General features: G+C 66.3%; 3 protein-coding genes across 15 annotated transcripts in view; 1 reads left to right on the forward strand and 2 right to left on the reverse strand.

The window, feature by feature from the left end:
• Nucleotides 1-311: 311 nt before the first annotated feature.
• NIPSNAP1 (nipsnap homolog 1) lies at nucleotides 312-3677 on the reverse strand. Of its 2 annotated transcripts, XM_030023995.2 has the most exons (10): nucleotides 3537-3677; nucleotides 2586-2713; nucleotides 2357-2402; nucleotides 1947-2041; nucleotides 1699-1769; nucleotides 1442-1582; nucleotides 1207-1238; nucleotides 998-1092; nucleotides 808-891; nucleotides 312-719 (listed from the first exon to the last, which is right to left on the reverse strand). In XM_030023995.2, exons 1-10 carry the CDS (start codon nucleotides 3593-3595, stop codon nucleotides 655-657), a joined length of 816 nt encoding a protein of 271 aa, XP_029879855.1. In that variant the 5' UTR covers nucleotides 3596-3677; the 3' UTR covers nucleotides 312-654. The 2 variants fall into 2 exon arrangements, with proteins under 2 accessions (XP_029879855.1, XP_029879854.1); XM_030023994.2 differs by lacking the exon at nucleotides 3537-3677 and having other exon boundaries at nucleotides 2586-3151.
• Nucleotides 3678-3699: 22 nt separating this feature from the next.
• LOC115345391 (pleckstrin homology domain-containing family A member 4-like) lies at nucleotides 3700-8563 on the reverse strand. Its single transcript, XM_030023996.2, is given in 10 exon segments — nucleotides 3700-4043; nucleotides 4144-4239; nucleotides 4791-4944; nucleotides 5212-5315; nucleotides 5415-5512; nucleotides 5910-5982; nucleotides 6496-6519; nucleotides 6521-6601; nucleotides 7074-7143; nucleotides 7761-8563. Coding segments are annotated over 9 exon segments (756 nt in total). The 5' UTR covers nucleotides 7137-7143; nucleotides 7761-8563; the 3' UTR covers nucleotides 3700-3980.
• A 328-nt stretch (nucleotides 8564-8891) lies between these two features.
• NF2 (neurofibromin 2) overlaps nucleotides 8892-12657 on the forward strand; it is a 49489-nt gene continuing 45723 nt past the window's right edge. For all 12 annotated transcript variants that reach the window (XR_005933189.1, XR_005933188.1, XM_030025363.2 and 9 more), the window contains exon 1: nucleotides 8892-9089. Coding sequence is in view for 10 of the 12 variants with exons in the window: in XM_030025363.2 (XP_029881223.1) it covers nucleotides 8976-9089 (114 nt within the window). In the remaining 2 variants the exon portion in view is untranslated. The remainder of the gene's footprint in view (nucleotides 9090-12657) is intronic.

Raw genomic sequence — 12657 nt, forward strand, 5'->3', positions numbered from 1 at the left:
GTAGAAGGGCACCCGCAGGCACGGTGGGGTCCTGGTTGGGGGGTCCCCAGTGGCACTGGGGGTAATCCATGGACTTGGGGGGGGGGGGGGGAGGGGGGCATGGTCTGGGGTCCCCAATGGTACTGGGGGCACACTGGGGCTTTGGGGGGGGACCTCGGTATATCGGGGCACCCATGGGTGGGAGTCTTTTGGTGCAGGGTGGCCCCCCCTTGATGCAGGGGGCACCCATGCCATCCTGGGTGAGACCTGGCTGGGGGCTGAGCACCCCCAGCACCCGACCCCCCCCCCCCCCCCAAGAGGGCCAGTCTTTGGCATATTAAATATTTAATTGGCAGGAAAGGCACCCACTGGGCCCATCAGGAATAATTAAGACCCCCCCCCTCATCTCTGCAGTCTGCCCAGCCCCCCCAGGCAGTGCTGTCCCCTGCCGCACGTGGGGACCCACTGCAGGGTGGGGGTTTCCCACCCTTCCCCTCCCCGCTCTCATCCCCCACGGGGCACCCCAAAATGGGGTGGGGGGGGAAAGGAGAGCTAGGAGCTGTGGGGGAGCAGAGACCCCCAGCCCTTCCCCAGCAGGGCCGGGGCGCAGGCAGGGAGCGCAGGCAGCGAGCGTGCCCCTCCGGGTGCAGGCAGATGCCTGGTGCAGACCCCCGCTCACTGCAGGGGTGAGATCTTCAGGGGAATCATTATCCGTGACTCCATGGTCCGGATCAGCGGGACTGGAAAAGGAAGCGAGAACGAGGTGAGGGCAGGGGGTCCCCCGCCACGGGCAGGGGGTCCCCAGTGCGGGCAGGGGGTCCCACTCACCCGTGTAGTACACATTCTCATCCCAGCCCCTCTTCCTCCAGGCCGCGTTCCTCGTCTCTTCCCGGGACTGCAGGTCCTTGTAGGCTGCGGGGAAGGGACAGAGCTGGCGCCCAGGCCCCCCCCCCCACACATACAGCCCCCACAGCGGGGTTACCCAGGGGGTGACACGGGTGGCGGGGAGCCCGCTTACCCCAGAGGTGGTGCACGACATACAGCTCCCCGATCTGGGAGAAGAACCCGCCAACCGCCTCCTGGTTCTCCTGCCGGTACTTAATGGCCCGAGCCCTGGCACACATCAGGAGAAACATGGAGGGGGGAGTTGCCCAAGGGTCCCCCCCCCGCTCCAGGGGGACCTTTTTCTGCCTTGGCTACCACCATGCTGGGAAAACAGTCACTTACCAGTTGTTGCCCCATTCGATCATGGTCCCTGGCTGAAAACAGAGGAGAAAAAAAAAAAAACAAAACAGAGTGAGCAGCCAGATCCCATCTGCTCCCCCTGCTTGGGGTCTCCTCACTGGTGAGGGAGGAATTTCGGGGACTGCCCCACAAAACACCAGGCAGGACCCCCGCCCCAGGGGTATATTGATCCAAAGGCCACCCCGAGGTGTGGGCTTGCCCCCCCGCAGCCGCTCACCTTCAGCTTGTAGGTCCTGAGCTCATAGATGTTGGGTCCCTGGCGGGGCAGGGGCTCGTTCCAGAAGCTGAACTCCAGGAGCAGCTGATTCCTGCGGGACAGCAGCATCCGGCTCCTCTCCTTGCGGAAATCCAGGTACTCCTGGGGACAGCCCCAGCCGGGGGTTTCGGGGTGGGGGCGAGCGTGACCCGGGCCAGGGGGGGTCAGGCAGAGGCGAGGGGCAGAGCTCGGGCAGCTCGCCCCGATCCCGGCGGTACCTTATTCTGTTTGAGCTTGTTCATGCAGTCCATGAGGGCCGGGTACCCGCCTGAGAAGCGCCAGAGGTGCACTGGAAGGACAGCGTGGGGCTGGGGAAGGGGGACAGCACCCCAAAAGCCCACCCGGCAGCTCACACCCCTCTCCCCCTGTGTGACAGCCAGCCCCTGGCACAATCAGGGGTCTTCACCTTCGCTCTCAGCGCCTCCGGCAGCGGAGGCACCGGGAGCGACTGCCAGCCTGCCCTCACCTGCCTGGTCCTGCTCGCCATACCACGTGTTCCAGTTGCCCACCAAGTCGCAGGGGTAGTCGGCATCCGAGTGGAGCTTGGGCAGCACCTCCTCTCTGTGGGGGCACAGGGAGGGTAGCTGGGGGGGGGAGCAGCCACCCCAAAACGCTCCCGATCCCCCCATCTGCCCACCCAGCCCAGTACAAGGGGTCTGGGCATGGAAGGGTCTGCCCTAACAGGACCTGGAGCAGCCCTGGGGGGTGCACCCATTTCACAGGGAGGAAAACTGAGGCAAGGAGCAGGGGCACAGACCCACCCAGGGTCTTGAGGAGCTCTGCACAAGCCCTCCCACCCCCCTCAGTCCACAGCAGCACCCCAAGACCCTGCCAGGATCCCAGGCAGCCCCCCCCCCGACACGCGGCGGGGCTCACGTCAGGCTGTTGTAGGCATCCAGGCACTCCGGCTTCACATTGTGAACTGCAGGGAGAAGAGAGAGGGGCTGCTGGGGTGGGAGCCGAGGCTCTGGGGTGGGAGCAGGACCCAAGGCAGAGCAACTGGGGTGGGGGGGGGTGTCCCCACAGGTGAGGGTGGCCCAGCACAGCAGGGTGCACCCCCTCTGCGTTCACCCCCAGCCCCTTTCCTCCCGGCAGGGCCACTCACACTGAATTTTGTAGAGGTTACTGGTCTCCTTCTTGGAGAGGAGATTGGAATGGGCGTCCTTGCGGGGATCCACCTTGTGCACGAAGAGGGAGCGGAACCAGCTGCCTTCGGCGTCCCTCGAGTAACCCCTGCGAGACAGCGGGTCAGCACCGTGGGCCTGGGGGGGGGGGAAGCACCCACCGACACCCCCTCGCTGGAGGAAACGTGACCGGCTGGAGGGCCGAACGGGAACCAGAGGCCATGCTGCCGGTCCTGCTGTCCTGGTCCGCAGGCAGCTGCCTGCATCATCCTGCTGCCGGGGAGCACTGTCCATCTCGGGGCGGGGGGGGGGCCTTCACCGGGTTTTATCCAGTTCATCTCGGGGGGGGGGGGAGCCGAGGCACGGCAGCGCCTGGCCCGTTTGCGTAGGGGGTGTGCAGGGAAAACGTGGGAAGGCCCAGAGGGGACGGGGGGGGGGCGGGATTTTGGCCCACTCTGCCCTGACCGGAGCCAGGGCTGGCCCCGGGGGGGGCCCCCCCCCCCCCAAAAAAAAAGGATCCCCCTCAGCCGCTCCGGCCAGCGGTGTTCCCCTCCTCCGGCCTCGCCGGTGCCCCCCCCGCCCCAAGAAGAACGCGGGGTCCCGGGGGGCACGAAGGGGGGGACGGACACACAGACACACACACAGGGCCCTTCCCCCGCCCCAGGGCCGCGCTGCCGGCCGGACCTTTGCCCGCCGGGCTGCTCCGCCTGGTGAGACATTAACAGCGGGGGGGGGGGGGGGGAGGCCCCCGCCCGCCCGGCACCGCGCCAGGGCCCGGGGCCTCGCCCGCCGGGAACGGCCCCTCGGCCCAGCCGAGGGGAACCGGGACCGGGGTGAAGGGGGGACGCGGGGTCCTGAGGGGGGGAAGCGGGGCCTGGGGCTGGGGGAATTAGGGCCGGGGGGGGACGGGACACCAGGCCAGCCCCGCTCACCGCGCTCCGCCGGAGACCCCGCCGCCGCCCCGCCGCAGCCACCGCAACGCCGCCGCCATCTTCCCCCGCAGCGGGGCGGGGCCTAGCGGGCGGAGGGGTGTGGCTAAGGGAAAACCCCGCCCCTTCTCCCCCTTCCACCCCACCCCACCCCCCCCCGCAGTCCGACCCCGCCCTTCTCTCAGAAGCTGGCCTGGAGAAGGGTGATTCTGATTGGCCGTCGAGCCCCGCGGCCGGCCACACCTTCTCGCCCCGAACCCCGCCCACTCGCCCCCGCCCGCGGCCAGGCCGAGGTCTCATTGGCTGACGGCGGGGGGGCGGTGCCCGGGAAGGGCAGGGCCCCATCCGAGCCCTCGGATGCTAGCAGCCAATGAGAAGAGTCAGTTGGAGAGAGCAGTGTCTGATTGGCCGCGGTGTCTCGCTCCGCTTCATCCGACCCCCTGCCGGCTAGAGGGGGCGGCTGATGGTTGGTCGTTGGTCCAGGAGGGCGGAGCTCCCTCGGGCTCCTCCCTAGGAGAGGCGGGGTCGGGATGGGGCGGGGCTGGGGGGCGTCCCGCCGGCGGGAGCGCCCCGGACTGGGGCAGGGACCGGGACCGGGACCGGGACCCACCTGCTGCGGCGGCAACGGCGCCCACGGGGGGCCCCCGCGGCCCCCCCCCGGGTGTCCTTTGTCCCGCAGGGCACCCCCCCGGGACGGGGCCTCTTCCTGGGGTAGGGGTGCCTGCTGTGAAGACACGGGGCGCCCGCTGCTTGCTCCTGCCCCACGGCTTCCCCCCGTAGCCCCCTCCCACCCCACAGCCCCCTCGCACCCCCTAGACCCCCCATCCTGCCCCATAGCCCCCCAGCCTGGCCTGTTGCCCCCTCCTGCCCCATAGCCCTGTGGGGTGCCCTGCCCTGGGGTGTTTGGGGTCGCTCAGGTACTCTGCTGGAGGGGGTAAACAGGGCCCCCCAGAATCCCCCACAGTGGGGCATGGGGGTCCCCGGGGTATGAGGGTGCCACTCTGGCCAGACCCCGCAGCTGCTGCTCCTGGGGGCACCATGGCACCCACCCGCACCCACGGGGCACCCCAGCACCTATGGGACCCCAGGACAGAGGGTGTCAGAGCAGCTTGGGGTGCACCTGGGGTTAGGTTGGGGGTTGGGGGTACCTACTCCACCCCCTCCAGTCCCCAAACGCCACAGAATGGGGGGGAGGAGGCTGGTTTGGGGGTCACCCTGGGGGAGGTCAGCACCCCAGTGGCCCCCCACCAAGCTCACCTTGCTGGGGGGCAGTGGAGGGACTGGAGGGCGGCGAGGAGGGGGAGTAGGGGGGCTCCCCAGGTCCCCACCCGGGTGGGCAGGCAACGGGGGCGAGGAGGCACCAGCACTCCGGGGTTCCTGGGGCATCTGCAGGGAGAGGGAGCGGGGGGAGCTGAGGGGGGGAAAGAAAGAGGAGTTAAGAAGTTAACTGCCCTCCAGACCCCCCCCCAAAACCCTCTGTGACTCTCACAGACTCCCGCAAAAACTCTCTGTGACCCTCCCAGACCCCCCAAACCCCTCTCTCACCCCCCCAAAGCCCCCAACCACCTCCTGCCCCTGCGATCCCCCAAACTTACCCCAACCTCCCCACTACCCAGGCACCCCATACCCCCACCCCATGGACCCAGGCCCCCCCGGTGCCCCCCAGTGCCCCGCTCACCTGGGCAGGGGCGATGCGCCCCGGCGCAGGGCGCAGACCCAGGCGTTCAGCTCCTCGGGGGTCTCGGCCCCCAGACAGTACGTTCGCATCCCTGGGTGCTCAGCCTAGGGAAGGGGGGGGGACATGGTGGATGGCACCCAGGCATCTGGTCCCCCTCACCCAGGGCACCCCCGGATCCGGGGACTCAGGAGGCTGGGGCTGACCGTGAAGAGGAATCGGGGGGCTCGGGGGGCGGGGGGCAGGACGTGGATCTCGTAGCCGGGCAGGGGGAGGCCGCCCCGCACTTGCTGCTCGCTGCTGTCTGGGGGGCAGAGGGGTCTTGGGGGGGGAACCCACAGGGATCCCCCATTGGCACCCCGAGACCCCCAGCACGATTGGGGGGACGTCGGGGACCTTCTCGGGGTCCACCGGCTGCCCCCAAACCTCCCAGGGCCCCCCAGACCTCAGATACCCCCAGGGACCCCCAACTGCCCTAGGGACCCCCAATCCCCAAGGGTCCCTGACCCCCCCAGGGACCCCCAATACCCCCAGAATCCCTAACCCCCCAGGGACTTTCAATCCCCCAGGATCCCTGACACCCCCAAGGACCCCGAATCCCCACCAGGGACCCCAGGTCACCCAAGCCCCCTCTCACCCCCAGGTCCCCATGCCACCAGGGTGTCCTACCCTCCCACACCCCCCCGGCCCCCCCCCCTCACCCCGGTAGTAGTAGAGGCAGAGATCGACCAGCACAAACCAGCGGCGCTTCCAGAGCCGCAGCCCAGAGCTGTCCTGGAGGAGGGGGACGGGGCTGAGCCCCCCCCAGCCTATCATCCCCCCCAGACCCCCTGCTGCCCAAACTCCCCAAACCCTTCTGATCCCCTCAACCCCATAACCCCCCCCTCAGCATCCCCAACCACCCCAGACCCCCCAAACCCTCTCTGATCCCCCAAAACCTGTAACCCCCCCAGCACCCCCTGCCACTCCAGACTCCCCCAAACCCCATAACAACCGCCAGCACCCTGCACCACCCCCGACCCCCCAGCTCTCTCTGATCCCCCAAACTCCATAACCCTCCCAAGCCCCATAACACCACCACCACCCCAGATGCCCCCCCTCCGATCCCCCAAAACACATAACCCTCCCCCAGGACTCCCCCCACCCCAGACCCCCCAAACCCTGTATACCCCCCAGCACCCCCCACCCCAGATCCCCCCAAATCCCATACCCCCCAGCACCCCCTAAACCCCCTACACCCCCCCTGGACTCCCCACCCCATAACCTCCCCTGCCGCCCCCGCCCCACCTGCTTGTGCAGCCAGCCCCGCATGGCGGGGGGGGGCACGGGGGTCCCTGCGCAGCGCCTGCCCCCCCTTTCCGAAGGCGTGGACCCGCGGCACGGGCCGGCAGGGCTGGGCAAGGGCTTCACCCAGAGCGGGGGCTCCGAGGGGGCCCCTCCCCCGGGCTGTCATGGTCCCTACCAGCCCCCCTACCCCAATTCACCTGTACACCCCACAATGACCCCCCCGAGCTCCCCAGGGCTCCCTTGGGCCCCCCATCCCCTCCTCAAAGCTCCCCATGGCCCCCCCAGCCCTTCTGACCTCCCTTAGGTCCCCCATGACCCCCCCAAAACTCCCCATGGGCCTCCCAGCCCCTCTGAGCTCCCTTGGGTCCGCCATGGCCCCCCCTTCCCCCCCCCCCCCCCCCCGAGCTCCCTTGGGTGCCCCATACCCCTCCCTAACTCCCCATGCCCCCCCAGCCCCCCGACCACCCTTGGGTCCCCCATGCCCCCCCATAGCTCCCCATGCCCCCCCCCCCAGCACCCCTGGGCTCCCTTGGGCCCCCATACCCCCCCCATACCATACCCCCCCTCCCCGTGCCCACCTGGGTGCCCGGGCCGTGGGTGTCAGCGGGGGCCCGGCGGGGGGGCTCGTCGCCGTCTGCCATGGGGGTCCTGCGGGGGCAGCGGAGAGCGGGGGGGGGGGCCGGGGGGGGCCGTCAATGTCCCCATTGTCCCCGCGGGGACAGAGGGCCCGTTCTTCCCCTGCCCGGGCTGCGGGGGCGGCGGCTGCTCCCCGGACGCTGGGTCCCCCCCCCGGCCGGCTGGGGGGGGGTCGGGGGGGGCTTCTCGCCCCCCGCTGGTCCCCTTCCCCTGCCTGCTCCTGCCGGGGTTCAGGTCCGTCCCGTTATCTCATGCTGGTCCCAGTTGCCATCCCAGTAACGCTGAGTTAGTCCCAGTTCTGACCCGTTATCCCAGTACTGGTCCCAGTCCCATCCCATTATCCCAGTACTGGTCCCAGTCCCTGTCCCGTTCTCTCTGTGCTGGTCCCAGTCCCATCCCGTTATCCTCGTGCTGGTCCCAGTCCCACCCTGCCGTCCTGATGCTGACCTGGGTCCCAGTCCTGTTCTCTTACCCCGGTGCTGGTCCCAGTCTCCATCCTATCACCCCAGTGCCTGTCCCCATTCCCTGGTCCCAGTTCCATTACCGCAGCGCTGGTTCTGCTCCCAGTCCTATCCCATTACCCAGTGCCAGTCCCAGTCCCAGTCCTAGTTCCAATCCCAGTCCCATACCGCGGTCCCAGTGCTGGTCCTGGCCCTCCAGTCCCACTCCTTATCCCGGTTACTGGTTATCCCGGTACTGGTCCCAGTCCTGTCCTGTTATCCCAGTGCTGGTCCTGGTCCCGTTATCCTGGTACTGGTCCCAGTCCTGTCCCGTTATCCCTGTACTGGTCTCGTTATTTCAGTACTGGTCCCAGTCCTGTCCCGTTATCCCTGTACTGGTCTCGTTATCTCAGTACTGGTCCCAGTCCTGTCCCGTTATCCCAGTACTGGTCCCGGTCTTGTCCCATTATCGCAGTGCTAGTCCCAGTCCCGTTATCCCGGTACTGGTCCCGGTCCTGTCGCGTTGTCCCGGTACTGGTCCCGGTCCCGTTATCCCGGTCCCAGTCCCGTTATCCCGGTACTGGACCCGGTTCCAGTCCCGCCCCGTGTCCCCGCCCGCTGGTCCCAGTTCCCGCCCCCACCCGCCCCGGGGCAGAACTGGGCAGCGCCCGCCCGGGCCGGGACGAGCCCCGGGAACGCCTGGGCCCCCCCGGGAACGCCCGGGACCCCTCGCCCGGGCACCCCCCGCCACCCGGTCCCCCCGGGAGCGGAAGGTCCCCGGGTGGGTGCCTGCCACGGGGGGGCGTGGGGGGGGGGCGGCACCCCCTGTCCCCGCGTCACCCAGGGACGGCCCGTCCTGCGGGGACACCCACGGATCGCGGACACCCCACGGGTCACGGACACCCCGTGGCACGGGGGGGGGCAGCCCAGCCCCGGCAGCGTGGGGGGGGGGGTCCCGGGGCGTTCGGCCGCTGCCGGGTCCTAGTGCCCGTCCGCGTCCCGCCCCGCTCCCTGCCACGCATGCGCCTGACGCCCCGCCCCTCCGAGCACGTCACGGCGCGGGGTGCCGACCGCTCCGCCCGCCGCCAGGGGGCGCCACCGCTCCGCCCCACCGCTTGCCTCCCGCTGCGCTGGGAGGTGGCCTCGCCTCTCCCCGCCCCCCTCCCTTGAGCGGCGTCCCGCTTCCCCCAATCACCGCCGCTCCCGCTCCCTCTCCTCCATCACAGGTCTTCCCGTTGGCTGCCGCGCCGCTCCACCCGGCGTGGCGGGGGCGGGACCAGGCCGGCGCGGGACCAATAGCGGGGCGGCGAGGGCGGGCGCAGCTCGGCGCGGCCCGGAGCGGCGGGGGCCCGGGCCCTCCCCACCGCCATGGCGCTGCCGCCGCGCTGAGCCGCCTCCCCCGCCATGGCCGGGGCCATCGCGTCCCGCATGAGCTTCAGCTCGCTGAAGAGAAAGCAACCCAAGACCTTCACGGTGCGCATCGCCACCATGGACGCCGAGATGGAGTTCAGCTGCGAGGTGACGGCCGGGGCGGCGGCGGCGGGACGGGACGGAGCTCCCGGGGCGCGGGGGGGGGGTCCCGTTGAGGTGGGCCGCGTCCCCCAGCCTCTCCCCGCTCCGGGGGCTTCCCCTGGGCCGGCAGCGGGCCTAAGCCCGGCTGTGGGGCCGGGCCACCGGTGGGAGCGGGGAGGGGGTGGGCTGCGGCCCGGTGCCCCGCGGAGGGCGGCGGGGAAGCGGGGGTGGGTGCTGGGGGGGGCTCGGGCCTCCTCTGGGTGGGCTTCCCCGGCCCCCCCGTGGGAGGTACACGGTCACGGAGTGACCCTTGGGGGGCTGCACGGGTGGGACAGCGGGGTGTGGGCATGCCTGGCCCATAATTCAGGTTTATTCCGGTTATAATTCAGGTTTATTCCGGTTATAATTCAGGTTTATTTTGCCGTCACAGCTGAAGTCGCCCACTGCGTGGTGGCTGTCGCGAGGAGGCCGGGGCTTGCGGAATCCCGGGTGGCGAGGCTTGAATCCGCGAGGGTCCGACTCGAAGCGCTCCTCAAACTCACGAGAACGAAATTTTCACGTTTTCATGAGTTGTTAGCTCAGTCCCGAGGACGAGGGGTGTTCCTAGGGGGCTGTGTCCCAGTGCCCGCACCCGTTGCTTCTGGCTTTTCTCTGACACTTTCTTTTTTTCTTTTGGGCCCTTGGTCATTCTTAAACATTCTCCTCTGGGCGCTTGGTGTCAGGCCTCGGGGGTCTGGTTTCTTGTTGCTGCATTTTCAGCCGATCTAGAGCGATTGGACACACAAACATTGAAAACCATCTCTACCCTGTTTAACTTTTTTGTTTAATAGTTATGTATTTCATTAGTCTGGTCCAAATCTTGATGGAACTCCAGTGCCCGTAAGCCGAGGTGCGTTTGTCATCATAAATTTTCTTGCTCTTGAAATCTGTTGTCAGCTCTGAAGAACTTTCTGCCTTTCCCAGGGATTAAGGATTTATTTTAGACAGTAGTGGTGCAAGCTTCCCACCGTTGCGCTGCCAGGAGAGTTTAAGTGTCCTGGCTCCGTTCTTGCATGTTCTTCCAAGGCTGCCAGTAATAATGTATGATGAAAAGTAAGTAATTCTTCTTTTTAATGGTGCGGTCGCTTGTTGTTTCATGTTGGGATTAAGGTGTTTGTGCAGCAGTAAGGCAACGCTCTCGGGTGGGATTTGACCGTGCGTCTTCAGGTGACTTTTCAGGGAGGTTCTTGCCAAAAAAGCTTGTCGCTGCAGATAGACTTCTCCAGCCCTTCTGGAAGCGCAGGAAGGAGCTCACGAGCTGCGTGTACGGTCTTGCTCAGGTCTCCTGTATCTTGTCAGAGCCAGCGCACGAGGGATGCATGGGGGAATTCGGGCGTCGTCCTGCAGCGAAGAGCGCTCAAGCAGAGGGGAGGGAAGTAGTTGGGTGCAGGTGGGTGATGGGGCTCTTTCACACCATGCTTGGTGCAGACCAGGTGTGTTTTATTCAAGCACCATGCAGCCCAGCTTGAGGTGCGAGTTTTATTCGAGCAGTCCAGCTCCCTGGCCAGGTCTCTGCCCCTGTCTTTGTCTTGTAGTTGTACGGCTCTGGGGAAAGCTCCTTGGCTTGCTGACTCTGCAGAAGTGCACCAAGCCCAACGCCTGACATTGCGGACGGATCAGACACACCCTGCGGCCTCGAGTCGCTGGGGCTGACGTGAGGCAGGGGATGGCAAGGTGGCCCAGGGAAGGGCTTGGCTTGATCCTCGCCGCGGCAGCCCACGGTGAGACCGGGAGCCAGGAGAAGAGCTTGCGCCCGTGGTGGTCTTGGCTGCCCCGCCTCAGTCAAAGTCAAAGGGTTGGGAGAGTCAATGATCCGGGGAGGACTGTGCTTCTCCATGAAGGGATCTGGCCCCTGTCCGAAGGTTTGCTGGGCTGAGGCCCTGGAAGGGCAAGATGGGAGAGGAGCAAGCAGCCCTATGTTTGCCCAAGTATCTGTGTGTGTTTCATTGTGGTGGGCTCCTTCAGGCGGGAAGGAGGACTGCTGACCCGAGCAGGAGGCTGGGGAGGGGGAAACCTCTGCTGCACAAACACCCTTTAGAGGATTAGTGGAAGGAGGCGCAGTGGGAGTCTTGCTGTTGTGCTGTTTGGGGGGCTCTTGAGATGCGTTTTTGTGGCCTGTGAATGGTACCTCGTGCTGACAGGGACGGAGAGCTGGTGGCTTGTTGGAGGTCTTGTTGGGAGCCTGCTCCTGGGGGCATGCCGCTCCCTGCCAAGCCGGGCAGGGGGAACCGCTGCCTCTTGGCTTCACCTGCCTGTGCTTGTCCCTTCCCTCTCTGCCGTTGCTGCTCTTCGGCGATGAGCACCTCCTGGCTCCACCGAGGGAATGAGCTGGGGGTTCAGCAATTCCTCTGCAAGGCCAGTAGACCCGGGGTTGTACCTCTGGTTGGGTTTTGTCGCGCACCCGGTGTGCTGGAGCCTGCTCCCTGCCTCAGGCTTCAAACCCCATGGGAAGAAGGGAGCAGTGGAGCAGGCGGAGGAGGGAGAGCATGAATGTTTTGCTGCCTAATCCACGCTGCCACCTCGGCTTCACCCCAGGTTGCCCGTCCAAACAGCCTTGCAGGGAGCCCTGGCTGCTCAGCAGCTGTCCTGGGGAGCACGGTTTGTTTGAGCCTTGGGAGCTGTGAGGTGGGTGTTTGGAGCAGGATGGGGCAGCAGGAAATTCCTCTGCATGCTGGGGCTGCAGGTCCCCGGAAAGGAAAGGCTGTGGTCCAGGCAGAGCAGCCTGATTTCTGTCATCCTGCCATGCCATCTTGCCATGCCCTCTGTCCCATCCACTTCCAGAAGACCCCATCCTCCCTCCACCCCACTGCAAATTGCTACCGCTCGTCTCCATGCCCAACCTCTGCGCTCCCAGCCTTGCTCCAAGCATTGCCATGTTGCTCTCTCTCCCCCGTTTTTCTTCTTCAGAAGCTGGATGCACGGCTGGTGAGTGGTCCAGGGGGTGTGTGGCCATTCTGGGGATGCTACACGTGCTGGTCTTCAGCACAGCTTAACCGGTGGCTTCCTGGACAGGTATTGATCACGTTGCTGGTAAACACATTTAAGCAATCAGCACTTTGCTGTAGTGGGTTTTCTGCGTGAGATTAATGTAACTGATGTTTTTTTCTTTAAACTTTGCTCCCGAGCTCTTGAGTTGTGCTCTGTGTTGTCACGAGTTAGAGTTCCCAGCCCTGCCGTGCAGGACAGAGGTGACGTCCTCACCTTGAGGCGGTGACGGCAGAGACTCAAGACCTCTAGGCTGGCCAGGCAGCTGGAAATGGTGGAGGCCATGGGGTGTAAGATGTAACCTGCTCTGGCTTGATGGCTGGCTCTCTTGGGGCTGGACTGAAGGTCACTCGGTGCAAACTGTAGAGTCCCGGCTCCTGTCCCAGCAGTCCTCCTTCTTCTGACCCTACCAACACCACCGTAGCTGGGGGGACCTTGGTTTTCTGTGTTAATTTTTCAATCTGCCCCGTAGAAATTCCCAGCTGTGTATTTTAAGAGATTAAACCTGCTTTGCATCTGTTTACTCTGCAAATTATGTCTCCAAATTGAG

This window comes from Aquila chrysaetos, chromosome 9 (genome assembly GCF_900496995.4).
Source record: "Aquila chrysaetos chrysaetos chromosome 9, bAquChr1.4, whole genome shotgun sequence".
NCBI lineage: Eukaryota > Metazoa > Chordata > Aves > Accipitriformes > Accipitridae > Aquila > Aquila chrysaetos.